We start from the raw sequence: 13,410 nt of genomic DNA, 5'->3' as shown, positions 1-13,410 counted from the left end.
TGAGGAAACATTTCAAATTTAGCAATAATTAATTAAGAAGACTGAAACTATAACATTTACATTGGAATTAAACAAAATTAATATTTGAACGATGTTCCTGCTCAATATGATTTATTTGATGCTGTTGGTCCTTTTTGAAGACCACTCAGTAAAGTGTGGATACTGACCCCCCCCCCTGTAAAACACACTGCACAGCTTCTTCCAGTAACAAATGTGCAATCACTGTGATGTTCAGGTGTCAGAATGCCGATTTTTCCAGTGTCATATGAATGCAGCTCTCAAGAGGCTAAATAACTGATTTATCGCTGACCTCTGGCATTTTAATACATAGTCTGGTAATCCAGATGCTGGATGCTAACACCATGAATATAGTGAAATAAACTATGATTGTTTTCAAACAACTACAGGGATAAAGAGCAGATGATAATGTATTTTTTTATTTATTTTATAAAACCTCACAAACACAATATTTAGACACATTACCTTTCTTTCTCAGTGAAGACTAATATATAGGAAGCAGAGGGTTTAGAGTACACCTCCGAGTTCTGGTATTCTATCAATAATTCAATAAATACTTTAAATTGTTTTCATCCTCAAGATGTTAATCGGCATAACGTTTGACGTCACCGAGATTTCACGAGTCCTGCTCAATAACGACACAATCCTGACACCTTCTGGTCAGTTGCGGTAGCGCACCCTCAAGTGCGTCGTTTCCATTCGGTAAAAGAGAAAGTGAAAGGAACTTCTCAGATCCTGGACGCTGGGGAAGGACGCGGAACAAAACCGAGCAACTATTAGGAGTGAGTTTAGTGTTTAATGAAATATTTCGTAAGCAGCTCCAGAAAATCATGAACGAAAATCCAGTAAGAAATCTAACAATAATCACGTGTTGCTTTTCAGGATGAGGGAAATATTCAATTCGCTAAACACGACATTTTACATACTACAAGGAGGCCTAAACGGCAACGTTACTGTTTATATATGATGTCATTCGTCTGGCCGTGTAAGCAGCATTTAATGCTATAGCTGGGGTTGTGAATAAATTAGAAAATGCTGTTTAAAGCAAAGTAGAAGTATGACGTAATAGAAACAGGCGCACACACTGTTGATTATTGAAAAAGCTGTTTACAATGTGGAAACTACAATTTAATCGGTTTATCTAAACTTCAACTTTACCTCCCCAATTCTTCAGGCAGGCATTCAAGAAATGAAAGTTACTGTCCTGAAAAAAAAAAAAAAAGATCTCCCATGAAACGGGGCCAGTTATGTGATGGATTATTAAACCTCTCTGTTGAACATTTTATGAGCAAAATTATAATTAAAAATAATAATAATAATCTGAGAATGTGGAAATCTGCATAAAACATCAGCACAGATATGAAGCATGTGAGAACTAATTCTGGGCTCTTTTCAGCGGAACATGTCAGAAGTGATGATCAAATTAAAATATGTGTGTTTTTTTTTTACCTGTTGAAAAAGCCCCCCCCCCCCCCCAAACATTATGATAAATGAAACATACGTATTTGTGTGTTTTCAGGAGACATGAAAATTTTCACCTATGTAGCTGGAAACACTTTGAACTCTCATAAGGACATGATGAAAGCGCTCACCTGGAAAGGCGCACATGAGGTGTCCTCGGCCGAAGACAGCGATGTGACCGTCGTCTTCTGTCCCATTATCAGTCGTTTTGAGACCGACGCCAGCGAAGCGTTATCCAACATCCAAGGTTGAAATACAGACGTTTAAATGCACAAATAAATACTGTTTTGTATTTTAGATGCAAATTACAATTTGTGTTTTCTGTCTTCATCAATGGATTAGGATGCCAGAATGTTATTTTGGTGGCGATGTATCACACTTTTAATAAAGACTATGCCATAGCGAGCCACAGAGAAGACAACGGAGTCAGCCTGATTGTGGACTGTCTCTTCACGAAGAAAGGACTTCTAAAATGCTCTCGCAACAACAAGGCCATCGACATGATCTGTAAAAAGGTAATTGCATCATTTTTTATTGCTTCAATTTTATTCTAGATATTTTGTGACTGCATTTTTGAATGGTTGACAGTTTCAGAGTCATGAAATAAGAGCAGATTTTAAGTTGTGTTGTTTTACTTAACTAGAATGGAACAGGCAGTAAAAAGAAGATCTTCCTGATGTTTGTGTGTAAATCATGCAGACATGTCTTTGTACTGTTTGATGCTGCATGTAGTCAAAGTTCCATCTCAAGCTGTTATTTTTATGTTTATTATCACAAAAGTGATAATTTGTCATTTAAAAGCAAGGTTTATGTGTGCTTTATGCTTATTTTCACAGTGAATTTAATGCATTCATTTTTAAAAATAGAGTCTTGTAGAATTTGAAAGATATTTCCCACTTGCCTTCTCAGGAATGATCATATAAATGTCTTTACTCTTTTATTTGTAGTAGTATGATTTATAACTTGTTATTATTATTATTATTCACAGTTGGATCTGAGCAAGAAAAAAAGATTTAATGATTGGAGGAAAAACCTACTCAAGCCAAAATAATTTGATGGATAGAGAGAGGCAGAGAACAACGGATTCCTCTGATGCTTTTTGTTGGACAGAAGAGAATGAAGAGGAGCCAAATCGACTATTTAAGGGCCCAGTTCTACGCGGACGAGTGATAAACACAGATCATGATATCAATGAAAAATAAAGCTGATTAAAAATAAAATGTTAACAATTGTATGTGTTATGAGAAATGTGCTTTTCATGAAATGTCTTAAATGTGTCTTGAAGAAATAGACATCCTACCCGATGTTAGCTGGGATTTTGCTTTTTAACCCTACAAGAATACACAGTTATAGTGACATTTCTGCCTGTACTTCGTCTCACTGCCCACTAGATGGCAGCTAAACACGTCATTTTATCTGCGTTATAGCAGCGAGGCTGTTTGGTTCTCAATGAACAGAGGACCAATAGTTCACTGCTGACAAACGGCAGGTTACAAATTCGGAATATTGGTTTTGAAAAAAAGAAAGTGACAGACAACAATAACTTGCCATTGTATATGTTTAGAAAACAGATTTAAAAAAATACATTTCAAAGTAATAATGAAAATAAATCAAAATTGGCAATCGAATTGTGACAAATTGACATAATTTAAAATCATACCACATATATGATGTAAAATAAACACTTTCATGGTCTCTGTGACTGAATCTAATGACATTCTTTATACCGGCTGAAACATTAGAATACATACTCTTTGTATCAGTGCAGATGCTGCAGGCCCATGTCTGCATATGAACGCAGAAAAATCTCAACATGCTAACACACAAATGCCCTCACACTCATGCACACAAACACACCATGGACAAACCAAAAGTGAGTTCTCACAAGCAGGAAATGATGTCAGTTCTTGTCTCCAAGGAGATGGAGGCAGTTGCTAAGATACTGTGACACTAGGATTTCTCTCTCTATTTTCTCTGTCTCTCTAACACGTGCGTGTACACAGACGTGCATGCACACACGCTCACACAGTAAAAAAGACATGTCACCATGAATAACTCACAGCTCTTTCTTGTATCTCTCTTATTTTCTTGCGTCGATGGCAACGAGGACCAATCAAACTATTTTTTCCCCTGTTTTATTTCTAAAAATAAGCAACAAATGCATCATATTGTTGACAATCCCTATCGGATGCCCGGGGCCATCAGAAAGATCACTAAAGCGCCTCACCCAGAATCACACATACTGCTACAAGAATTATCCACATTCTTAATCTTTGCTTTGAACTGCATGCAATTGCTCCACCATCCACTTCCAGAGAAGCGGGGCCTGTGGCTAGTACCCTAAAACGATGGGAGCGATGGATGCGTATCACTACCCCTCCAAATCCTCCTCTCCGTGTGAGCTGCACTTCTCCAGTGCTATCAGCATGCCACATATGTCTTGGCACGCGCATGTTGCTGCCAAATCCTCATTGCCATCCCCTTCTCCTCCCCCGTGGCTCCTAACACAGCATTACGAGTTTATGGGGTTTGGGCTGTATTGCTGTCGTCCTCTGGATGGCAGGATTAACTCGCTCTGCTGTATTTCTACTCCAGGAGCATTCCTGTACTGATGACACAAGCAATACAGCAATGAGTGTTTGTTCATTTACTGTGCACAAGCGCATGTCTCACTCCCTCCCTCTACTGCTCCATTGCTACACACACGCACACACACACACACACACACACACAATGACACTGTGAGGAGTGCAAAGAGGGTGGAGGAAGGAGAGCAGAGGCACAGGGTGAGATTTGCATGGCTAGCCTGGAATCATTTTAAATAGCGCGGGGGTTGGAAGGCAAAAAGGTGCACGCAGACGACGAGAGCTGAAAGGCAGCCAGAGTCTGGCGAGAAACTAGATGTGGGCTAAGATTTCAGCATGAGCGATAGCGAATGAGGGAAGAGGGAGGAAGAGAGAAGGGAGGAATATCCTCTGCACCACTGTGTGACTGGAAATCTAATAGAGGGAGCGAGATATAGGGAGAAAGAGAGGGAGAGGTAGATGAGTGGGAGAGGATGAGAGAGGGAGAGGCAGAGGAGGGGGATGGGGAGAGCAAGAGAGAGGCAAAAGGCACAGAGACCTCATTGCTGTGCAGCGTTCAGTAAAAGCTAGTGGTCATGAACAATGCTCACTACGGCATGCAGAGGGAGAGAAAGCTGCAGGGGGGGGGGGGGGGGGGGGGGCAGAAAGAAGGAGAGAGATGAGGGGAGTATATATCTTGGGGGTCTTTCTGAAGCATAACCGGCCTTTTCTGTCCTTTGACCTTTAGTGTGCGCTGAGACAGAGCAAAGATGCTCTGATGTTTATTTCCCCCTAAAAGCATTTGGCTGAGGATACAGAGCGAGAACAGCTGCTTCCTCTATTTTGCACTAATTTTATCCAGAATAAATGTCAACAACCTGCTGTGGAGGGCAGCAGGACGATGGGCGCTGAAGCGCTTCACGCATGTGGACTAACACACGAGGAGGTGCTGGTGTCTTTACTGGCTTAAGCCTGTTTTTTATTGGTAATCACTAATGACTAATCAGCAATGAAGCGATCATCGTAAACCCACACATGTTCAGGGTTCATGATCCAAAACATCACAAAGTTCATGAGGCTGCAGAGCATTTTCCTGTCCAAGTCTGCATGCTGATAGTAAACAACAGTGGTGGAGGTGGCTTCTTATATTAAGCTTTAAATCTACCACTGAGGAGGAGAAAGGGGGGGGGGGGATAAAACATGCAAAGACTGCAGAAACAAGACCTCATTAGTTTCCTAGATTTAATCTTAGCTTGCGCTAGTATCAGACATTCATTATAATATTAGCAGGCCGCCGAAATACTTTAAATCTCAGTGGACTTTAGAGAAGTTTCTTTATGCAGGCGTCTGGGTTTCATCCGTAAATAGGTGTCGACTAAATGGTGATTAAAGCTGAAAAGGTTGGGAAAAAACACAGAATGACAAGAAGCAGACTGACTCGATGCATTCTGCTGCTGAGTCACATTATCAGATAAAACTAATTATATAGAAGTGAGACTAAAACACTAACGACGCTGGGAATGGAGATTCGTGTGGGTTAAAATGTCCAATCATCCAATGCGCGCAGGTCTATATGGTTGACCATCATATATTGCATTAACGCTGCCTCAGTGCGATTCAGGTTGAACTATACGGAATCTGCGTAAAGAGACGCTCGTACTAGACGCAAAATGCTCTGCCCACCGGGCGCCGTCGCGTTCGCTCCCTGCGCTCCACTCCAAGGATGATAAGGCGCGTGGATGCGCTCGCCACCAGATTCTTTACCTCAACTTAATTATACTATATAATTCCCCCCCCCCCCCCTCCGCCTTAATCTTAATCTCAGTTTTTTTCCATGCGTCCGTGGATTGTGTTCATCTTTAACCTGCCGTCGCTGTAGCCCCCCCGCGTTGCGTTGGCGCTGCGGAATAGCCTTCAAGAGCAAGAGCCAGCGCACAGCTGTGGAAACAAGCGAATCAGTTTAGGGGAAGAGAAAGGAGACATTAAAACGAGGTTGGGAAACTGACGAAGGGACGAGGGGAGAGAGAACGTCGACCTTCCTTTCTTGCGCCGCAGCCATTGAAACATCAAGGTATGTGTATGTCGCTTTTACAGGTAGAGGCTGAAATGGCCGGTGCGTAATTATTGCATTTGTTACCTCATTTTTTAGACTGTTAGGGATGGAATAAGAAAACGCGCAACGATTGCACAGATGCACTGTAATTTACGCAAATAATTAATATGAGGCAGATGGTAGGTCACACACAGCCAACGTCGACGCAAGATAAAAAAAAAAAAAACGCGTTCATGTTCTTTAGAAATATCATAAAATAACTTTGTAATTTATGATAAGCCTATGCGTTTCACAAGACCTCACGTTACACGGTCTGTGGTCTGTTGTGTGTGGTTTTTTTTTGGATGCAGCCAGGTTGTCTGTCATTACCCTGAAGAGAGAATGGATGCAAGCCATTTTGTAATGCAGCATGTGCAGAATTAGGCCTATTCAGAATTTCAATTGCGTTCCCGAGAAGGTGCGCCGTAGCGAGCGCAGCTGCATAGATGAATAAGGCCATTCTGTTGAATTGTAGGAGATATTATGCCAGAGGCTATAGCGGTTGCAGGGAAAACAGCCAGGTGTGTTTTTCATCAGTTGATTTGTGAGAAATAATAAAGAATCATTTGCATCAGTTTAAAATTGGGAAATATTTGACACAAACCTGCATATTTATTTATCTGTATCCCCCTTAAAGTGTTAATATACCAGTGAAATGCGCCCCATCCTACCATGTTTCCCACGTCCTCAACCAATCTGGTGTTGTCATAGTTACAGCAAATGATGTTGGCCATGCTACACATGTGTTGCTTTGTGTTCATCTCGTCTCATCGAGGCCTAGTGGAGGCAGGAAATCCCACAACACAAAGTGTTTATTGGAAACAACCCCACGATTGTTGCCTCTTCATAAGCCTTAAAGAATCTGTCGTATGGAACTGGGAATTGACACAATCAGGCGCTCACGACGATGTGATTTGGGTTCCGTCAGCATCTTGCAGCTAATTTGTCTTTTTTTTTTTTTTTTACAACATTCTCAGGCTTGATCGAATAATCAATTTCAGCATGTTCGCAATCTGCTCTTTGACACATGGGAAAGATCAAGACTGAGTGAAGTTTCTTGGATGAAAACAAAATAGAAGCAATATTTCAACCATGAATTTAAAGAAGATAAATTTTGCAAAATGGTGAGCACTGAAGACTAGTGGTAAAGGAAGTTGCCCTCCGATGAGCCCTGGTGTAATAATCTAAGAATAAAGACCAGCATCCTCTCATAGTGTTCCCGTGCTTTCATGTGGCATGGAATTTGAAGAAGGTCAAGGCAACAGGCATCCATTTAACAGATGCTAAACATAAAGTTTAGTGTTATTTGAGAGGAAAATAAACCCAACATAGGAGAAATTGGATTTAAGAGGTTAAAACAGTCATATTGTATCTCATGGAATTATTTTGGCCAAATGCAGTTGCTCAAATGTTCTATTCACTTTTGTTAAATAAAAGACAACAACCTTCAAAACAGCCTCTAAGGCTAATCTTTTCAAGTGAGTCCTATCCTCCCTAAAAAAAACGAAAAGCATAAGCCTATATGCATTTATATCTAAATCCCAATGTGTGTAAAAACATACTCTGTTTGGAGATCAATTATTTTCCCATCTGGATGTTATAAATCTTTTTTTAATGCTTTCTTGAATCGTAACCTTTAATCTTTAGCATTTATGCATGCACATATTAGCGATATATGAGTTTTATTTATTCATGGAGGTTTCAGTGGTTTTTAGGTATATGGAAATGTGAATATGCCTATGAGTCTGTCTGGAGAGGGTGAGTTGGATTTGTAGAGCATCTGAAAAAGTCTATTTTTAGCATGAACTCCCTCATGAGCTGTCTTAATAGCTGCTTTAAGAGTTCTCAGCATTATATTTTTAAGAAAAGCTTCACAGTCATATAATAATCCTCAGATATTGAAAACCAATTTCTTAAGTTTCCATATCAACATATATGTTCGTGTGCAAAACGTGCATTTCGCAGTCCTTACACAGAGGTATCCATAGAGACTGTCATGAAACCAAATGATCTGACGCAAATATACCATCAGCATTAAATTCAAATAATTCATTAATTCATCCATTAATGTGTTGCTGATTGGTTTTGAATAGCAAGTGTTCATCAAACCCATCTAAACATACTGATGTGGAATAGGGCACTGGACAGTAAAAACACAAGATGGTGAGTGAGCAGGTTGCCACAGCAACTGTGTTTCTAGGAGCGTATGCATCGCTGCTGCATAGGAGAGGAGATGCTAAGAGCTGCCATGGAACCTTTCAGCACATTTATTACAGAGTAAACCTATTTGGAAATGTATGCAAAAATGATCTGATATAGCAGCGATTATATCTAAATAGTGACTATACATGTGACATGTAATAATGTTCCCTTTGTTTCCCTTTTGGCTGTTATACTGTTGACCATAACGTGCCTGAGAAAACAATGAATGCTCTCTATTTGGTCAGAACCTTGTATGGGAAACAGACCAGCGTTTTCTGTCTGCTGATGCGTGCAGACATTTCTTTTTTAGAGAAACATTTATGGATGACAAAAAACAGAAAGTATTTTGCACAATCTTTTTTATTTATTTATCTTTGTTCACAGTCTCATCTTGTCTGGGTTCATTAACGTTAGTGTTTGGAGATCTTTTCTGTGCACATCACATGCACATTTGCAGTAAAATGTCGGAAGTCAATAATTATTCCTTCATATCTTAATTGCAAAACTGCTGCTGCGGCCTCATAATGGATTGAATAAATCTACAAATTAACCTTTGTTTTCGATGAGTGCTGATTATAACAACTATTTATTCTTAAAAAAAAACATGTAGTGCTAGAATTCAGCCAGTATGTTTGGGACCAGTAGCATACCAGCATCAGTGCTGCAGTGCTTGTAGTCTGGCTTGAGGCATTAGAATTTTGTGGCCATGAGAGGTTAAGTTCAGCCTGTGAAGATTATGGCAGCTGACTTACTAGTTACTCTACAGTCTCTTTAGAGAAGAAAACCCGATCCAGCTGGTCATGCACTCTGACGCTGGGGCATTGTAATATATTTAAGATTTAAATTCAGTCTTTGGATTACATGCATGAATGTGCAGGGCTCATATCTAAACTGCATTAACTCGATCTCCTTTCTCTCTCTCCTTTTCTCCCCCCTACAGTGAGAAGCGACATCCTCCACAGAATTATTTTTTTTCAAATCAATTCCTCCAGCAAATTAGATTTTTGTTTTGACAATTTGGGAACAAAAATTGTCAGGTTCCCTAAAATGATATGTTGAAAATATTAAGGTGTTTGATAGTTAAAGAAACATGAGCAAAGTAAAAAAGGAACATATTAATGAAAAATAATCTGCTTTATTCTCTTAGTTACTGCTTGAAAAAAAATAAGAACATACAATATGAATATAGAGATAAGCACTTAAATACCCTATTTTTGGAGGTGATTTATTAATATCATAGGAATAGGGGTGGGTCATGAGTCAGTTGCCATGCGTCTTGTCATGGTGACCAGCCCCCGTACCCCTTCCCCCCTCCTCTTGTTGGTCCAGCTTTTGTTGTGGGTACACAACCATGGACCTCAGCTGACAGAGGCAGCATCCCCATGCCCCACCCTCTGTGCCTGCTCCAATCAGGCAAGCCGTGTCATCTGTACAAGAAAGAGTTTAGATCAAGTCCCAGAGAGTATTTCAGAGAACACAAGATACCTCAATCTACAGGAGAATTCAATTCAGGTAAAAATGCCTTCATCTATAAACAGACCATGCATTCAGACTGAATTAATATATTATGACAGAGGTAATTCCTATGTTGTTACAACATGTCCTCATGTTTTTTGTTTCTACATCAGGTGATCAAGTCCGACACATTTAAGCACTTGCGACATTTGGAAATCCTCCAGCTCTCCAAGAACCACATCCGGCAAATTGAAGTGGGAGCTTTCAATGGCCTTCCTAACCTCAACACACTGGAACTTTTTGACAACCGCCTCACGGTGGTACCGTCACAAGCCTTCGAGTACCTCAGCAAGCTAAGGGAACTATGGCTTCGAAACAACCCTATCGAGACTCTACCGGCATTTGCCTTTCACCGTGTTCCCTCTTTACGCCGTCTTGATCTAGGAGAACTTAGAAAGCTGGATTTCATCTCAGAGGCTGCCTTTGAAGGTCTTGTCAACTTGCGCTTCTTGAATCTTGGCATGTGTGGCTTGAAGGATATCCCTAATCTCACCGCACTTGTACGACTAGAAGAATTGGAGCTGTCAGGTAACCAGCTGGGGATAGTCAGGCCTGGATCTTTCCAAGGTCTAGTATCACTTCGCAAACTGTGGCTGATGCACTCCAGAGTGTCTGTTATTGAACGCAATGCTTTTGATGACCTCAAAAATTTGGAGGAGCTCAACCTCTCACACAACTCCCTACATTCTCTGCCCCATGATCTCTTCACCCCTTTGCACCAGTTGGAGAGGGTACATCTCAACCACAACCCTTGGGTGTGCAACTGTGATGTTCTTTGGCTCAGCTGGTGGCTGAAAGAAACGGTCCCCAGTAACACCACATGTTGTGCTCGTTGCCATGCACCTCCTGGAATAAAGGGAAAGTACATTGGGGAACTAGACCAGAGCCACTTTACCTGCTATGCCCCAGTGATAGTTGAGCCACCCACTGACCTCAATGTCACCGAGGGCATGGCTGCAGAGCTGAAGTGTCGTACTGGAACATCAATGACGTCTGTGAATTGGTTAACTCCCAATGGCACGCTTATGACTCACGGATCATATAGAGTTAGAATCTCAGTGCTTCATGATGGAACGCTGAACTTCACAAATGTGACCGTGCAAGACACTGGACAGTACACTTGTATGGTAACCAACTCTGCTGGAAACACCACTGCGACTGCTGTGCTCAACGTGTCTGCTTCCGACCCCAGCAACAGCTACAGCTACTTTACCACTGTCACTGTGGAAACAGTGGAGACAGTAAGAGGAGATGAGGAGAACTCAGCAAGACAGTATATTAATGAGACCTTCATAGATATTCCTAATCCTACTATTCAAAGAGGGGTGTTAGAGGGCCGACCTGGTATCACTATATCACCGTCTGCCTCTTCTCTTTCCTCCTTGTCGCCTCGAGCCAACAGAGCCACTGAAAATGCAGTGACTGTCTCCATAATAGATGTGACTAACATTCCAGGCCTGGATGATGTAATGAAAACAACTAAGATCATCATTGGTTGCTTTGTGGCCATCACATTTATGGCAGCTGTAATGTTGGTGGTGTTCTATAAGCTCCGGAAGCAGCACCAACTACACAAGCACCATGGCCCTGCCAGAGCCATTGAGATTGTCAATGTAGAAGATGAGATTGGAGCTGGGGCCGGGAGTGGCATCTCGGGAGGTTCAACTATGAATTCTGGCAATGTTGGGGAAGGAACCTTAAGGATACATCATCCAGAAATAGTCAACCTTCCCAATATTGGCCGTACAGATACTCTCAACCATTACTACAAGACCCATCATTTCAATAACAATGTTATGGGTCTTAGTATTGGCACCGATGGGATGGGACCAGGAGGGATCCACAATACCAAGAACCAGCAAGGCCATGATATCCCAATCTCCTGTACCTCTATCCCAATCTCTACATCTAATTTGCTCTCTTCATCAGGCAATGGCACCAACACTAACCCCAGTTCTATGTCCCCACCACTGCCGATGTCACTCCCCATGCCTACCATGGGTTTGCATGGATCGATCAAGGGGTTCATGGGCCAAAACCAGAATCCCCAAATGGAACCTCTTCTCTTCAAGGGGAACTCAAAGGAAAACGTCCAAGAGACTCAGATTTAAAACAAAACAAGAGGATAGAGAGAGAGTGAGCAAGAGACAGAGACAGAGAGGTTCATGCGTGGAATGATTAGACACGAGAGTGCATTGACATTACACCAGGAGAGGATAGACATGGCAATGCACAAACCCATAGACTTATCAGTGACAGTGTACTGCGCCAAGGATTACCACAGTGGGACACTTGTGTTTGTGGTCACGATCGTGGCCATGGAGATCAAGGAATGGACATTGCTACGATGTAAATCTGTGCCAAAGCAAATGTTTTTTGCAGTTTCTACAAGCTGTGTTCTCATAGGGAAAACTAGCCTTTCAGATGAACCGGTTGGTCCCCAAATCATTGTTGGCCAGCAGAGATGAAAGACATGCACAGCACCCACCACACCGAAGATCTGAAATATTACAGAACAAAATCCAAGAGACAATTTCCTTCAACACAAAACACAAAGCCACACACTCGCTCTCTCTCTCTATCAAGTGACTCAATAGATTCCTTGAAGGTGATTATTATGTAGGCATAAATAGATGGACAAAAAGGTACAGTACAGTACAAACTACTGTGAAAAATCCACAAATTATATGAATATATTTTCATTTAAATATGTATCATTGCAGACACAGATATTTTGGGGTGTGTAAGCTGGTGCAGTTCGTTTCTTTGTGAATAATCAGGGGTGGTGATAGTGGCGGTTGGTTATGATACATGTTTTAAGTTTGGCTACTTCTCAGAAACATAAGGGCTCAATTGCAACACTCATTGTGAATCTTTGAATTGGCTTTGTGACATAAAGTCCAATTAGGTTGTAGAACAGTAAATGCAGATCTCTGTTTGACAGACTATTTTTTGTTGTTGTTGTTGCTTCAGTAAAAATCATAACAAACTTTTGTGTTCTGAGAGTGTATTATGTATTTTGTAAAAGCCAGCTTCTTGGTATTTGAATGAACAAATTCTGATACTTAAATGCCAGCATCAAAAGAGAGGAGATCAAATGCAAGGACCTGTATGGGTAAAATAAAGTGTTGACCGTGTGTTATTTGACTGATCAGTAGCCAGATATTTGCTTCTAGACAGGAATTTGCTCATGGTCACCATAATCATGCCATAACTGCTGTCATAATGATGATAAGACATCAAAACTGCAACAGCGTTCAAGAAGGGATTACACATCCATATTAGATGATTGAATGAATGGAAATGTACAGTATATTAATAATAATAATGTTGTTTGCCAATTGTAAGATCCACATTTTTACAGTGTAACTTTCATATGTTAAATGCCAATTGCGCTTCTTGCGTTTCACCAATGTATTCCTTTATTTTTTTTGTTAGTTTGATATAATGTGTACAGTTGTCTAGCCATGTATCATTACGTGTGAAATAAATCAATCATATAATTGGTTGTGGCTGGTCAATATGGCAACCACATAAGCAAAGAGTGAGACATTATGC

General features: G+C 40.9%; 1 protein-coding gene and 1 long non-coding RNA gene across 3 annotated transcripts; both read left to right on the top strand.

The window, feature by feature from the left end:
• The first annotated feature begins 722 nt into the window (after positions 1-722).
• Positions 723-2,770, top strand: LOC137910331 (uncharacterized). 2 transcript variants are annotated; one of them, XR_011106050.1, is made up of 4 exons: positions 723-800; positions 1,538-1,726; positions 1,822-1,994; positions 2,468-2,769. It is a non-coding gene; the product is annotated as an uncharacterized lncRNA (long non-coding RNA). The 2 variants fall into 2 exon arrangements; XR_011106049.1 differs by having other exon boundaries at positions 740-863; positions 2,468-2,770.
• A 6,836-nt stretch (positions 2,771-9,606) lies between these two features.
• LOC137910051 (leucine-rich repeat-containing protein 4B-like) lies at positions 9,607-11,963 on the top strand. The gene is made up of 3 exons (XM_068754477.1): positions 9,607-9,849; positions 9,966-11,157; positions 11,212-11,963. The coding sequence occupies exons 1-3, from the start codon at positions 9,607-9,609 to the stop codon at positions 11,961-11,963; spliced, it is 2,187 nt and encodes a 728-aa protein (XP_068610578.1).
• Positions 11,964-13,410: the final 1,447 nt, after the last annotated feature.

The sequence above is a fragment of the Brachionichthys hirsutus genome, chromosome 21 (assembly GCF_040956055.1).
Source record: "Brachionichthys hirsutus isolate HB-005 chromosome 21, CSIRO-AGI_Bhir_v1, whole genome shotgun sequence".
Classification (NCBI taxonomy): Eukaryota; Metazoa; Chordata; class Actinopteri; order Lophiiformes; family Brachionichthyidae; genus Brachionichthys; species Brachionichthys hirsutus.
Note: the sequence above shows the minus strand (reverse complement) of the source record. Positions and strands in the feature narration are given on the sequence as shown.

What these genes read in the sequence shown, in the direction of transcription:
- LOC137910051 (XM_068754477.1), top strand. Translation starts at nt 9,607, where the DNA reads ATGCGTCTTGTCATGGTGACCAGCCCCCGTACCCCTTCCCCCCTCCTC. An exon ending in TACAGGAGAATTCAATTCAG is followed by an intron (nt 9,850 to 9,965) that starts GTAAAAATGCCT and finishes TTTCTACATCAG; the next exon opens with GTGATCAAGTCCGACACATT. An exon ending in GACCTTCATAGATATTCCTA is followed by an intron (nt 11,158 to 11,211) that starts ATCCTACTATTC and finishes TCACTATATCAC; the next exon opens with CGTCTGCCTCTTCTCTTTCC.